Source organism: Chanos chanos, chromosome 8 (genome assembly GCF_902362185.1).
Source record: "Chanos chanos chromosome 8, fChaCha1.1, whole genome shotgun sequence".
Lineage (NCBI taxonomy): Eukaryota > Metazoa > Chordata > Actinopteri > Gonorynchiformes > Chanidae > Chanos > Chanos chanos.
The window spans coordinates 40,347,522-40,362,963 of NC_044502.1; the positions used below are offsets into that span (position 1 = coordinate 40,347,522).

Here is a 15,442-nt window from a genome sequence, read left to right on the forward strand (position 1 = left end):
GTATTTGGATGAACTCAATAATGTGAATCAAACAGGCATGAGCTATCACCACCAGGACTTGGTCCCATTGACATTCTGTGCCAGTCATTCTGTCCCATTCATTCAAAACAACACCACCCTTGCCCAACTATACGGTATACCTACTTCCATGACCATACTCACTTAGTACAAGACAAAGATAATGTACAGACAGTAAACTCTTAGTAGTATTACTATTGCCAGATTGGTTGGGCTAAATCCTGTTGTCATTCACTGCTTTCAACTTAAGCTTTTGAGACACTGTTTACTACAGGTCAAATCACATGGAGTGTCTCCAACTATCACTGTTATTACTCAGGCTAATTAATAATCAATACATAACAATTATTATATATCAATCATTAGTTATATTAATGTTCTGTTTTTACTCTGCTGCTGCTGTTTGTGTACACTTGGGTATTATTAAGGCACAGCTGTGTTCTTTAAACTGCATAGTCGTTGCTCTTTAATTTCTCACAAGTAAGATATCAAAGGTCCCACAGTGTTACACTCAGCTTATGTGAAGTTTCACCTGAAAATGATTCCTGAATGTATGATGACAAAAGATGGAGGAAACCTCAAACAAACTCTAGAAGAGGTGAGACAACTTCATTAGACAACGTGAACCCCCTTGTCCATCAGTTGTTAGTCCAGTCGAAAGAAGATCAACCATAATAAGGTGGAGATGATGCAACTTCTTGGTCATTTCAGGGGCCACATTTTTACTGCTTCAAGTTGATTTTGACCCCTAAGCTGTTCTCTTCTTTGTGATCCTGGTCGACATCCTCGTCGGCCATGTCAGCGTCCTCGCTGCTACCCTGGAACTTGTCGTGGGTCCACTTTGGGCTGCTGTCGTTTGTCGTGCTTATGCTGGTAGGTCGCCGTAAGATAAAACGACCCCTGACGCAAGGGACGTTACCACGCCCACGCCCCCGAGCGTCAGTCCACTTCCTCTCTCCCTCCCCATCCCTGTCATCATGCTGAAAATACAGAAGAAAGACAGGAAAAGCAGGAAAACTTAGATAAGAAAATGAATTCAGCAGAACGCCTAAGGCACAGTGTGAAATGATGACAATTAAAAATATCAAGAACAAGAACTCATTGTAATCTCTACTATAATTAAACTGTCCAATACTGTGGTAAAACGCTATTTTGTTACGCCTAAGTCATTTCCAACATGGGCAACAAGTAAGTCGTTTTGTTTATACATGAAGATTTTTGGTTGTCCAAAAAAGATGCCATGACAAACCAGATAATATTTCTTGCTCTTGGGAGTATGCTCTGGATCCCAGTCTTCATTCTTGAGGTAATCTGGCATTGTCATTCCGTTGCTATTGTTTCCAGGGTAATTCCCCCTGTTCCAACCTCTACCTCTTACTCTGCACTGCTATAAAGAAAACCACCAATGTTTAGCACCAAAAATCTGAAACAGCCTCATCTAAAACCAATAAACTTATATTTAAACCAATACTTCAGGACATGGAATGAAAAAGTGTTGTTCAGAACATTCTATCTTGACAAGAGGATTACAGAACACTTACAAATCCTCCACGTGGTTTTCCTCCCTCCATTGTTCCACCGTACTCTTTAGGTCCAAGTCGGGCCTTGTCAAAGCCCTCCTCTCTGGCTTCTGCTTCCTCATGGGACTGAGAGGAGGAAGATGTTGAAGAGGAAGATGAATGAGATCTGGCTCGTTTCCTTTTGCTTTTCCTGGGAAATGAAAAAGTATTCCACGTCAGATCAATTAAAGATTCCTGACTTTTTGGTAACATGAACATTTCTGAAGTGTCCACTGGTTAAAAACCTTGTGTTTGACAGCATTTACTGATACTGTTGTCATTGACTCCCATTGTCTTTATATTAGACCATGGGACTACTGGCCTCTATGACAGAGAGTAAAGCTATTTTCAACCAGGCAGCAAACACAATTCACAAACTGATGTACTTCCTGCATTTCCACATGTAAACAGGAGAAAAAATGAGTAAATCTCAGCATATTCAAATATCATATGTTACAATTTTGGCAAAGTAACTTCTGAACTTCTCCTATGGCCCTCTGACACTTAAGCTGAACTTACTTTGACTTCCTATGGTGTTTGGAGGGCTTTCCAGTATATTGTTCCCTTCTTAACTCTGGCGACTCCTCTGAGTGCTGTCCCCAATCCGGTTTATAATTGTCCCCCTCTCTGCTGGAAATTTTTTTACGTCGTTCAATATCCAAACGAAGGTCCACAGAATCATTTTTCATTTTTTTACCCTCAGCCTGTGTCGAGGAGACAAAAATAATGCCATTTCCAGGCTTTGAGTTAGTGCCAAGTATAAATCATGTTTTCTATATTGCAGTTCCTAGAGTAAACAAAATACAAAAGATTTAGACATTAAAAGAGTCTGGAAGTCAAGGACATCATTAGCATAATTTCAAAACTTTCATTACTGCAAATGAAAGTATGATAAATTATGTCTTGAGTTTTTTTTTTTTTTGGTTATGATCCTTGAACTCTCTGCTCAGGCTTTCGAAGAAGAATACTTACTATGATGTTTCATTAGAGTCCACTGTACAGCTTTGACTCTGGAGCAACTGGTCACTTCCATTTCTGACCTCTCAACATCTCTCATGATCTCTGAACTGCCATAGTCAGGCATGAACCCATAGTAACAACCAAATCACCAAACATGGATGGTGGGGTGCATATAAAACATGACAAACTGAAAGCGCCTCTCTTTTGTCACTCTCTTTGAGACTTTATGCATCTCTCTTGAAAGAAAAGCAGGAACTTAGAGAGAGAAAGGGAGAGAGAGAGAGAGAGGGCGGTCTAAAGAGGCTTTGGCTCGCTCACTTTCGCAGCATTTCCCCCAAAATACGTCATATTTCAAAATGTTTGGTCACCTTATTGCTGCTATCCATGGAGCTTTTCATCTCCTCAAACAGGTGAGAGTGCTTCTTAAAAGCACTTGGAGAAACATCAATTCTCCTGTAAAGGAGAAATAAAAAAAAAACAAAGAAGAACAGAGCAAGATATTTTAACAAGCAACTGGAAAAAAAAAACACGCACAAAGTCAGATTTAGGAAGGAGCTGAATTGCGGTAAACTTTAAAGCATCACAATAATTGGAGAAAATTTTATATAAAAAAACTATTTATGTCACTAATGGGACTGTTAAAAGACTAGAGTCAAAAATTGCAGTTTACTAGGCAGCTTCTATTTCGAGCAAAATAGAACGTTCAAATAAAACTAAAGCTAATGGCATGGATCAGGGGATCTTTCCCATGTTTCTACCGGTGTATCTCTGGGCTCTTTCTTGGCTTCGTGCTTTCCATCTCTGCTGCTCTTCTTCGGTACATGGCAAAACGATCATTTAAGGTCATTCCAGATGATGGAAAATGCTGAGCTGTGGATGGCAGAGATATATCATTTTCAATCATACAACAAGGACCATTTGCAAAATGGTAACTGTCTGAGAGCAGAGATAGTGGACTACAAAACGACATCTGGGCCGGGGACTTCCAACTCCAGTAAAACAAATATTCTTACGTTCAAATACATCTCACAAGAGACCAACAAAACTGTGGAAGACATTCTTGACTTCGTGCAAAAACCTGACCTCATAAAACATTCATGGGAAGCTTACAGTCTTTTAAACTAGTGTATGATTATGTGAATCAATTGAAAAAAACTCTTCCTGACATCTTAACAGTTAGTGAACAGAAATGTTGCGAGAGTATTCAAGGACATTTGCCTTCAATTAAATGTCATGCTATTTAACAGCTTTCAAAATATCTGCTGTAGAAGTATTACTCAAATATTTTCCTGTGCCAAAACAGGGGTTTTAGGTTACCTTTGATTTGGTGAACAATGGTTACGATGTGCTGTGCAAACAGCTCGGAGGGGCTCCTACGTAACTGGGTTCCCTGAATGTGCTGAAAAATGGAGCGGAACTCCTGCTCCTTTTTATGCTGGATAAGACCTCTGGGAATCCTTTCATCATCAAAAATACTGGATGATCTGTCCAAAAAATAAACAACCAAATGTCAGTACTTTATCATTTCTTTATAAGGAACATTACATCAATGCAAGACTTTTACAAGTAATCATTCTGTCAGAATAAGTCTAGCTCATGCGATTACACAAAACATACACTACTTAATACCACTTAGTTAGATGGAAAGGTACTGTGATTGGTTAAGGGCTTGTAATTACATTAGACATGGTAATTGTTACTCTGTCTCTTTGAGTTGAATCATAGATATATCATGTTTCATCTGCTTTCAAATCAGTGTCATTATGTTACCTTGTGGATAATTATTACATAAATGCCATACTCGGAAAAGCAGCTTCTGCAGCCATTTGAAGTCTTAAGAGGGTTGACTTTTCTGTGAGAGTTCACTGGGCTCATTCCAAACTAACTGTATCTTAGTAGTAGCAACATCTGCAGTACACCAACACTGGCAAGCCACACTGCCACAAGGCAGCCATATTTGTTACTGTTTGGGTCTCAGTGTGTTTTGGTGTCTGGTCCTCCATGTTTTGTTTACAAAACCTTTTGTTTGTGATTCCCTTCAAGTTACTTACTGATTTAAAATGGCTAACAAATAAAAAAGTGAATGTGCTACTCTACTCTTCAATGTAGCAATAAAGCACTTTAATTGTGTTTATATCCTCGTGACTCATATAATAAAAGTGTATTTCTGTCTTACAAAGAAATCGACTTATCAGAGTGTCATCAATACACCACAGTACGTCGACGATCACCTCTACTAGTGGAATCTTGACAGTGAAAAGCAGATATTTACCTTGCCATTTGATTGCTGAGGGAGTCCATTCTAACATTAAATTCTGTCCCTCTTTTCCCAGAGGACCTGGGTGGGGACTCATCACTCATCACCATGAACATCTCTGGTTCACGGTTCTCAGAGCTCCTCCAAAGTTGGGGTGGAGGTGAAGGAGATGAACTCAATGAGATTTTTTCTCTGCGTTTGATCTTTGAGGGCTTTTCAGAGGAGAAACCCTTCAAAACACCTGGCATCTCCTTCTTGGTCAGAGAAGCCATGATGGCTGCAGCTCTTTCCTGCTTACTTCTATACAGCAAGGCCTCCAATTCATCATCCCAATTCATTTCATCAAGCTTGCTTAAGTGCTCCTCAAATAGCTCTTGAGCAGAGAGTGTGGCCTTGCTTTTCCATTTGGGAGAGTCATCTTCCAGCTCCCTCATCTTATGGTGGGACATTTCCTCCTGATCCCCCTCTTTCTTACCATCTCCACTGATAAATGGAGGAGGACCATTTCGAAAACTGCTTGCTGGCATGTTACCCTCAAAATTTTCAAAATATTTGTAGTTCTCCCTCTCATTTTTGTTGCTATGTTCTGCAACGTCTGCAAGACCAGTATCAGAGCTCTTCTCAAAGTTTAATGTTTCTGATTTTCCCCTCCCTAGTTTGCACACTATGTCGTCTTTGTGTGCATCCTGATCGAGGCCATTCTCCAATTCAAAAGTTGTTTTTTTACTCTTGTGCTCCTCCAGGAATCTGTTCAAAGACCAAGAGAAACATTTGTTTTATTTTGGGTTGCACACAAAATGAGTTTGGTCTTGAGTTTGTTAGCACACTTGTGAACTATCTTCTTGAAATGAATGAATAATATAGAACTGCACCCACCATCTTTGGGTCTCAAAGGATCTGAGCACACAAGTTGATGTTCTTTTTCATTTACAGTCAAATTAGCATTATCTGCAGGCTTTTTTTTTCTTGACAGGTGGAACGAAACACTGGAAGCTGGCATTTGAAGACCATCCATTTTGTGGTCATGCACCCTTTATAGAGCACAGTTTCGTGCATAATTGGGCCAGTTTAAGAGATGCAAACACTCTCAAAATACACAAACTCTCAAGAGTCAATATTGTCTGACTGCCTGATTTATAGGGCTCAGTTCCCCAAAGATCCAAGTCCAACAAGACAGACTTCCTTTTGGGTAACTCAAAAGGAACTCATATCATATGACTGTTTTCCTTTCACTCTCTTAAGTATTTGGGACAAAAAAGTAGTAGTCATGTTTTAGATCCTTTGCCTTGATGATGATCTTAACCAAACACACAGACGTATTAAAAAAGAAAAGCAACCAAAATTGGTCTAAACAGATAGCACTCTTTATAAGTAATTAAATAATAAAAAAAATGAATTGAAAAGGACTGAGGAACATGGAAAGGACTCTAATTAATACGACACCTAAAAACCGAGAAAAAATACAGAGAAAGTCAGCTTACTTTTTGAAAGCAATGGAGATTGCTCTTCGATCCTCTGGCTTCTGGTCAACATTTGTAAAGGACCCAAAACCAGAGAAGACTGCTGTAGGACTTTTCTTTGAAGGGCTTTTGGTGAAAGATGCATTGCCTATTGCCTGCCATTTAGTGGTACCATTAGTAGAGGCATTTGTACTCTTAGGGATGGCTTTCTGTTCACTAGTTGCTGGGTGAACTTGATCGGCAATGATAGCAGAGCAAATCTGAGGGCTGGCCCTTTTAGGACTGGTACCATTGTCGGTCAAGACCTGTCTAACGTCACCACCACTGCTCCCCTGTCCCTCAGCAGGACCCGCTGCATTTGCATTGTCTGTCAGAAACTCATCTCCCCCTTCTCCATTCTGGTTCTCCTTAGCTCCCTCCGTCACATCACTAACGCTGTCCTTTGCGGCCCCAGACCCAAATTTCTCTTTTGGAGAGTTGGGAGAACAGCAGGACGGTTGTGAGCGCCCCGATGAGGACCTGTCAGAACGACGGGAGTGGCTGCAAGACTGAGGACTTTCTGAATGTTTCTTAGGGCTGTGCGAACGAGAGCGCCCTCGCCTGGGACTGTGGGAGAGCTGCTGTTGCTGTTTTGATTGCTGCTGTTGTGCTTGTTGCCGGAAATCTTGCCAGTTGTTGGATCGATAGTTGTTATATCCACCTCCCCTTCCACGTTGGAAGCGGCCCCGGAAGAGGCCTCGGCCTCGGCCTCGGTGATAATAAGGCCTCCGGAAACCTCTGTGGTAGCCTCGGAACTCACGGTTTTTTTGGTACTCCCTGGGGTAGTTCCGCTCCCGATTATGGGGCGGAGAATGGGATCTTGACCGAGAGCGAGACCTAGAGCTTGGAGAGAACAAGAAGAGAAAATGTCAGAGCCTTTACAGAACAACAGACAAAACACAACAGTAAGGGTCACAGGAACTGTCAAACGCAGGATGTTTCAAGTAAGTATAAAGACACGAGATATTAATAAAGATATATAAGTATCGATCATGGTGAAAATTTTATCTCAGCATTTGCTATCAATATTCAGAAACAGTATATCTTAAGACATGTAAAATTCAATCAAAACTCAAAACACTTGGTTAAAGAAAAGTTAAACAATATGACACCGAGGTGTTTAACACAAAGATGTTACATACTGCTGTAAATCAAATTTTTACAGTAACAGGAGGAAGAAGAGGTGGTACAAAACCAGACTGCAAAGCTCCCTGATTCCACACGGTGGCTCTAGAGCACCACTGTACCCAAAACATACACACCACAGCACACTGAAAAAATAAAGACTCGGTTTCTGCTCAAACTCACATCTGTATGTCACGAATCAACTACATTAACTGGAAAAGTCTTTCTCCACGTTTTTGCCTTAAACAAAAACGCATGATTCCAACTGCATGCCTGACAGCATTTAAAACATCTCAAAAACAGCGAACGAACCTAAAGCTAATAGAGTCCTCACTATTGAGTACAGTCTGACTGCATTTCACGTAAAGCTTTAGTCCACTCCAAACAGTAAGTACGAATAACGTTATCAGTTATTACTTTCACACTGTCCAGAGATAAAATGTAAATGCTAAGCAAAAGGAAATGAGTTTTGAAACATTTAAATGCAAATTCAAGGCAAATTTTGACTTAGAATATCATATCTCTATCTGTCTCTTCATTTTAATCATCTCTCTGCTAAAAATGACTTTTTCTACTCACCCTTTACGTCTTTTCATTGGAGTAATGAGCGAAAAGAGAGAGCAGCATGCGAAGCTGCATTGCACTCTCACTGTAAGCTCAAAAAACCTCTCATCTCTTACGCTCAACACTGGTGGAAAGAGTCAGTCACATGGGCCATATGGCAAACATTTCTCCCTTAATCCTTCCAAGCACAGACAATCTGCTCAGACTGCCAATTACACCATGCAAGCTCTGCCCAGAATATTCAGCAAAAAAGTATCAATTAAATGCAATCGTTTGAGACTTTCACTACTCTGTTTTTAATAAATTAGCCTACATTTTCAAAGGCTTACATCAGTTCAGGATCATTTCTAGCCTTTATGAACTCAGGTAGAAAATTAATGAACAAACTCTCAATTTGAAGAGTGCTAAAAATGGAAAGTAGAATAGCATAAACCATGTTTGAACTCAGGGAGCAAAAGCGTATCTAGTACCACGCATGAGGACACAGACATACTGCTTATTTTAAGCAACTCGCCACTTGATTTACATACTGCCTCACTCACACAAGACTTGCACCGTTGCAGATGTAACGTCGTAGAGAGCAAATGCGTGAATTCTGGTTCACGTTTTAAGCAATTCAGCTTTTGTTAACCTGATAGGCTAACATGATATAAAACGCTGTTGACTTCAGGTTAAGATCTTTTTCAGTCCTATGACGAGTACATTTATTTCAAAGCCCCAAAAGCACTGAACTGAGTCCAAGCCAAAACAAGGAAAGCAGTCTATCACCTAAAAAACATTTTCTTTACAAATGTGTGGAAAACAATCAAGAAACTGGTCTTCCTCATAGTGATATTTACATTTCCAGGAAGAGAGGGCAATACCCTAAGCACAATTCTCCTTAAATGTTCTTTTAGCTGTAATGTAACAATGAAAAATCAAAAAGAATCTGAAGATGCAAATGATATCACTTCAGTCCTCGACAGACACCACTTTCACTTGGACAACATGTTTCAAGTGTTCTAGGTCAAATCAGTGCTTAGAAAATCTGCAGAAGAGGCATTCCAGCTGATGTCCACATAAACCTCCCTGAAACGTCAAGACAGGAAGGCATGGGTTTGATGCAGGAAAACAGAAAATATGGTGTGTCTCTAACAAATCCACATTTCTTAGACAAATGTCATGCTTGTCATGCAATGACAAAACGCCCAGACGTACATCATGCTGAATAAGCGGTACACTTAATCCACGCACAACCTTTTTCCTAGGGAATCCTACAACACAAGGAGTGCCCAGCACAAGAGGTGAGCCATAAATAACGTTGGCCAGTGTGCAAAGAAAGCATGGCTGATACTACTATGGGGAGAGTAACAGTTCTGATGGGTAACGAGTCATAAATGGAGAGTGACCCCATCTTTCTACACAAAAGTTTCAGGCACCTCCACTTTACCAACTGTGCACAGCGAGCAATACTTCAAATGAACAAGGTGTTTGTTGCTCCACACATACAATTTGAATGACGAGTACAACCAAGCAAAGAGACAAACTCATTTCTGACTTCCATTATAAAACTTCTTCCAAGTTCCTCAAACACTCTTGAAACCACACAATACAATATTTCTACTTCAGTTCATACCCCTCACTCCACACAGTCTTAATGTCTCCACGTGTCTTATCCAGTAGCTATTTTTTTTAGGATTATTTTTCATAAATATTGAGGTCTCTGGTCTGGTTTGAATGTTTGTGCAGCTTATGGTAAAACATAATACGGTTACTTATTGGCATTCTCGAAAGTGACTCATTTATCTCCCTGTACATGACTGTTTCACAGACACAGCGTTGACCTTCAGTTGACCATCACAGCTATAAACAAATTGATTAGGCAGCTGAGACTCAAAAGGCTTCATGCAGTATCAGTATCACATCCAAAGAATTTTGTTTTGTCCGAAACTCGTACGGATTAAGAGTCTCTACCTGTAGCGGTGTTTCCTCGACCTGGAGTGCGATCGGGACCTGGAACGGGAACGGGAACGGGAGTAAGATCGTGACCTGGATCTGGAACCGGATCGAGAGCGTGACCTTGAAGTAGATTTCTCTGTTTTGGACATCTCTGTCGGCAGCTTCTTTCAGATGTGCCTGTCAGAGAGCATTGAAGATAGGCAAATGAACAGCTGAGCATGTTGCACATGACATACACACAATAGGACAGAGTCTACAGGCTTCTGCAAAAGCACCAAAAACAAAAAATCAGCAGCTGGTAAGATATGTGTAAAGTTCAAAGCCTGGCAAATGTTTCATTGTCACAAGACAAATTTAAACTGAGTGGTTGCTTCTCAAGACTTAATTAACAGCTGAGCATCAATAATATCACTCAACAAATGCTTTTTGAGATACATTTCTTTTGTATTGAGGAAGTTGGAGAAGGTTCGAGGAAATTGGAAATTGAGGGAGTTGCGGCTAAATTGAAGAGTGACTGCAAATTTGAATCCAGACTTGGAGTGTAGGAACTGATAAAGATATGCCAATAAGCAAACACAAAATTTAACTGAAAAGTAATTAAAAACATGCTAAACTGGAATGTAGAGACAGCCGAAAACAGCAGTGTGTTTCGTTTGTTTGTTTGTTTGTTTAAGTCAACACACTAAATTTTGCGCCAAGCACACCTTTAATGAGTCACACAAATATAGTTTCAGTTCAAATGTGAACAGCGTATGATGAGTCTAATAAGAAGGTTTAATCTTCAAGACCACTACAGCCTTGTCACAAGTGATACACTACAGAACAACATGGTTTTGTGACGGAGCGAGTGTTGCATTGGCCCTGCAACGTTATCATTCATGTATTTCAAGAGGTGTTGAAAACTATCTCTGGAACAACTCCCCATCACCTTTTTCCATAGGAGCATGAAAGTGTCATCTGTTTTTGCAAGGCTAACAAGAGGTTTGTGACAGGACTCTAATATGTTAAGAAAAGACGAGAAGGTCAGAAACAGACAACGACTTCACTAGATAAGGGTAGGTGGAGTGTCAGAAGTTTGCTGTTAGCTGTAGTTTGGAGGCAAAACAATGAGTATCACTGTACAGAGACTTCAGTGTTCAAAGTCAGTTTTGCTGTTCCCAACAACATATAAGTCTTCTGACGTTATGTGTTTTCAAAGTTATGAAAGTCAGAAAGCACAATATTAGAACGTCATCATTCAAGCTTAACTGACGGTCTTCAAACCAGTGATGAGGAAAAGTGATCAGTGTCAATGTCTTTACGTCAACTGTGTTCAGATGTTCTTTCCTGTGTGGCCTAACAAACATTATAAAGTTCTTTATCCTATTAATAACCTTCTCTTTCCATAAGCATTGGCTATATCTTCTGATGGATTGTCACCATCCCTGATGGATTGTCAAGCAAGTGGGCTGGTTGGCAAAAATATCATTGGGCAGTTGTTAGACTTATCCTGCTATGCTTCTTGTTGACAATAGACCAAGGGCTGTACATACACATCCTGAAAGAGAACAGTTAATCAGTACCAAACACACTAGCCCTTTCTTTGGCTAAACAGCTGGCGATAAGCCATTATCTGTGAAGATATTGACATACTGCTGTTTTATTTCCATATTAATGGGATCTTGCACGTGACAAATGATTAAGCACACTGAGATCTGAAAAGCCATTTGTAATGTGATGTAATTAATGAATTATCTCAACCTGTTAAATGATCTATAGATGAAAAGGCTCCAAAAACTTCACAGGTCATCTGAGGGGAACAGGAAATTGCAGATTGAACACAGAAAAGCTCTTCGACTCGATCTTACTCTACCAACAACACATGGTGGTCTGAAATGCCTCCCTGCTACTGCAGCACTCCACACTAAGTTGGAGTTATTCCTCTTTTATGAAGCCCCCGCTTTCCTCATTTTTGGATGATTGTTGTTCTTGGCGTCTTGTCCATAATTTCCTGCAGCCATTGGACAGCCTTTTTTTTTTTCTTTTGCTTACTGTGCAAACTTTCACAGAAGAGGACTGCACAGAGGTGAACCATTCAGACATATGAAAAAAAAAAGTCATGGAAACATAAACTAAAGTCAGCAGACATTCTGAAAAACAAGCAAAAAAGAAAAAAAAAAAAAAGCAAATTAAGGTTTGTTTGTTTTTTTCTCACACCTTAGTTCCAGACTGTTTTACATTTTAGTCAAAAAGATGGTTCGGTTCACAACTGAAAGATTTTCTGTCGTTTCATAAGCTGTAGAATATGCGTCTGAAACTTTCATACTTATCAACATCTGCTCTTGGTTTCTTCCCCAAGTTTCTTTCATTGTGGCTGAGAATAAACACTACCAGAAGCTAAAAAGTCGTAACTGTGGGCAAACTTCAACAAATCAGGGACTGAAGATGCCAAGAAGGGTATTTATTTCATAATTCATTTAGAATTATCTATCCACTCTATCTAGACTGTATACAGCTGGTGTTTCTCACTGGGATCAATGAAACTTCTTCCTTATGGGTAAATAAAATGAGAGCTTTAAGGAGCAGAGGAGATAGTAGGATCTACTTCAAAGCAGAGCAACCAGACCCCCCAAAAGATTACCACAGCTGTGCCCCAATGCCAGAGAGTGAGCCTCAGCTTAATCACTGAGATTTGACATCTAAAATAGACACTGTCCGGCATTCCCAGCAATCATAGCCCTGCACTCCCATTAGGAACACAAACACACAAACACATTTTAAACACGCAAACACACGCATGCACACACACACACATACACACTCATGGGCACGCACTCAAACACACACACACACACACACACACACACACACACACACACAACCCTTTTGAAAGCAGCAGCTGTTGCTAAATCCTCATCATCTGTTCAATTGGGGACGAAAGTGGATGCAAACAATGGTGAAAGAAACTAATACGAGGGAAACTACGCAAACCCATCACTGCGTCAACTGTCCTTTCAGTTTGACAAAGATGCCTCGACAGCAGCCCAACTCACATTTGGTATCTGTAAGAACCGAGGAAGCAGCAGTTCTCTCTTATCACAGCCAACAGCAACTGCACTGGCTCCACCATGCCCTGTTTTTTTGTTTTTTTTACCCCCCCCCCCCTAAAATGTCACAAAGGTCATGGCATCCCATTCTTTGATGGCTGTCAAAGTCAATCTAATGGGAGTGATTGGTACATGACCACTTGTGTGACCATAAAAACTACACTTAATTATGGGTTCTTTCATTCCTAAGACAGCTGCTCTGGCGTACACAGAATTATATTAGTAATAAGCTGCTAACTCGTTCCGTTCCCTGAACATTACTACTTGGTTGCTTGACCTCTGACGGCTCATTTACACTTGACCCTACACCTCAAGGTCATAATGGTCATTTTGTGAGTACATATGTTTCCAGGTAATGAACAATAAATAAGGTTATCTTATACTTTTCATATCACTTTAACTGACGATGTCAGTGGTGGAGGGAAGAACTGTGTTTAGGTTATGAGTTTCTAACTTAGTCAGGCATTACACAGTGAATAGGTCATCAAATGCAAATGGTTATTACATGGGTAGTTCTTCCTCAAATGGCAGAGGAGATTGTAGGTCTCTTTCATGTACGATCATTGAATTCACTGGCTTTTCAAACACGAAACAATGGCAAATCACAATGAACTGATGTCAACGTCAAACTCTGCTCATGTTTGATTCATTTTTTTTTTTTCAATATTAAATGGAGCAGTCAAAGATTCCCTCTGTTTTTTCTTTTGACGTGAACAAAACAACAGCTTGTAAGTCAACCTATGTGAAATAGCAAGATAACTGTTATTCAGGGTAGTTCAAGCAAATCCTGTACGTATAAGAGAACACAGAAGAGATCTGTTATCAGCTGAAATCTTATTCCGTATCAGTGATGTTCGAGTAACGCCACAGTATCAAACAGCATTCTTGTCTCAAACATCCTGCAAGTTTTCTCTGATATTATGTAAATAGCCGGTCAGCTAATAGTCATCCAAAAATGTCTTGTTAGGAGCACTTCCCGAAAGTCCAAAGTATTGACAATTTGGACAACATTTTTTTAGTCTTTACAACAGCTTTCGAAGGTGCTCGCTCACCACGGAAGAGAAAAAAAACCCTTACGGTTAGTTACACAGGTGTATAGATACCAGATTAAATGAATGGGCAACGTTTTGGTTCTTTGTCTTGCGCGTATTGGATAGCTTTGCATACTACACACACTGGTCATACCACTGAGCCTTCAGTGTAATCCCATCATTATCTACCGTAAATAATGTAGATTGATATCATTTTTACATACATTGCTGAGAGGCATGGCGAAGTTCAGTTAGAATTCACAAAAAAAAAGGGGTCGAAAATAAATTAAATGGTCGGATTGCCTACCTCTGCGGTCCTCAGTGTGGACTTGGATTCCAGATACGCAGGATAGGAATGGTTGATTAGTGTTCCAAATCGAATCCTCTTCGCCAGAACAGCTGACTGCAAATCAATCAATTTTAAACTTGCTCGCCAGTAAAGTTAACCATAATTATACAGCACTGTTAAAGAAAAAATAACAATAGTCGTCTCTAAAAGTTGCCACCTATGGCGTTTAGAAAGTCATGCCGTTGTCTCGCCATATATTAACGACAAAATGAATGAGCTAATTCTGCTAATTTGTCATTTTAAACGGTGTCAGTAAAGTTGACAGTGATCAGAGAATCATGGATATAAAGTCGTTTTAATATTAGGGTCCTCTTATTATTCCTCAAACTGGCCACACGACTGAGCTCTGTAAAGGGGGCGTAACTGCGGTCGAACAGAGGCAACTGGTCATATTTCTTTCCTGGTTTTATCCTTGTCAAGCAAGTTTTCGTTGACTGTTTCCCCCGCCTCCAAGTAGTTTAAAGAACCAGGCGCTAGGTCAGAGGGAGACCCCCGAAGCCAAATTATTTTGTAAAACGTTATAAAATGTTACTCCCACGCTCTCTCTCTCTCTCTCGCTTTCTCTCTCAGGCACGATCTGAGCGAAAGTATTGTGTTTCTTCATTTAAGGGTAGGTAATTTAATAAACTAGCCTACATACTGTTAAAAGATATCACTTTTTACAATGGTAGGGTTATGTAAACGTAATTCCAGTTCTGCAAGCAGCATTGACGAGGCAAATTTTCGTATTAGGATTGCGATATATTTATGAGATATGAGTTATTTTAGGTACTCAAAAGCCCTCTGATATTTGTTTACCACCCACAACAAGACAAAAACCTAATATTCTTCACCGTGTTAGCATTCCCTCTGCAATATTTTATGACATAGTTATTGAATTCTCTCGTCACTCTCCTCTGTGCGATTGACCAAATAACAGTATAGGGAATTAAGATACACAGACGCCAAGTTTCGCACTTGCAAAACAAACATTTGTACATCTGGTAGGAACAATCATTCAGTAGTAATTCAGAGACAGGGGAATTTCAAAGTGAAATGAGATAAAGCAGAGGCAGC

The 15,442-nt window shown here is 40.0% G+C and overlaps 1 protein-coding gene across 1 annotated transcript; it reads right to left on the reverse strand.

The window, feature by feature from the left end:
• Window positions 1–501: 501 nt before the first annotated feature.
• On the reverse strand, window positions 502–14,377 carry thrap3a (thyroid hormone receptor associated protein 3a). The gene is made up of 11 exons (XM_030782270.1): window positions 14,345–14,377; window positions 9,936–10,097; window positions 6,276–7,130; window positions 4,810–5,541; window positions 3,855–4,021; window positions 3,296–3,407; window positions 2,906–2,990; window positions 2,097–2,281; window positions 1,560–1,728; window positions 1,268–1,405; window positions 502–998 (listed from the first exon to the last, which is right to left on the reverse strand). Exons 2-11 carry the CDS (start codon window positions 10,067–10,069, stop codon window positions 741–743), a joined length of 2,835 nt encoding a protein of 944 aa, XP_030638130.1. The 5' UTR covers window positions 10,070–10,097; window positions 14,345–14,377; the 3' UTR covers window positions 502–740.
• Between the last annotated feature and the right edge of the window lie 1,065 nt (window positions 14,378–15,442).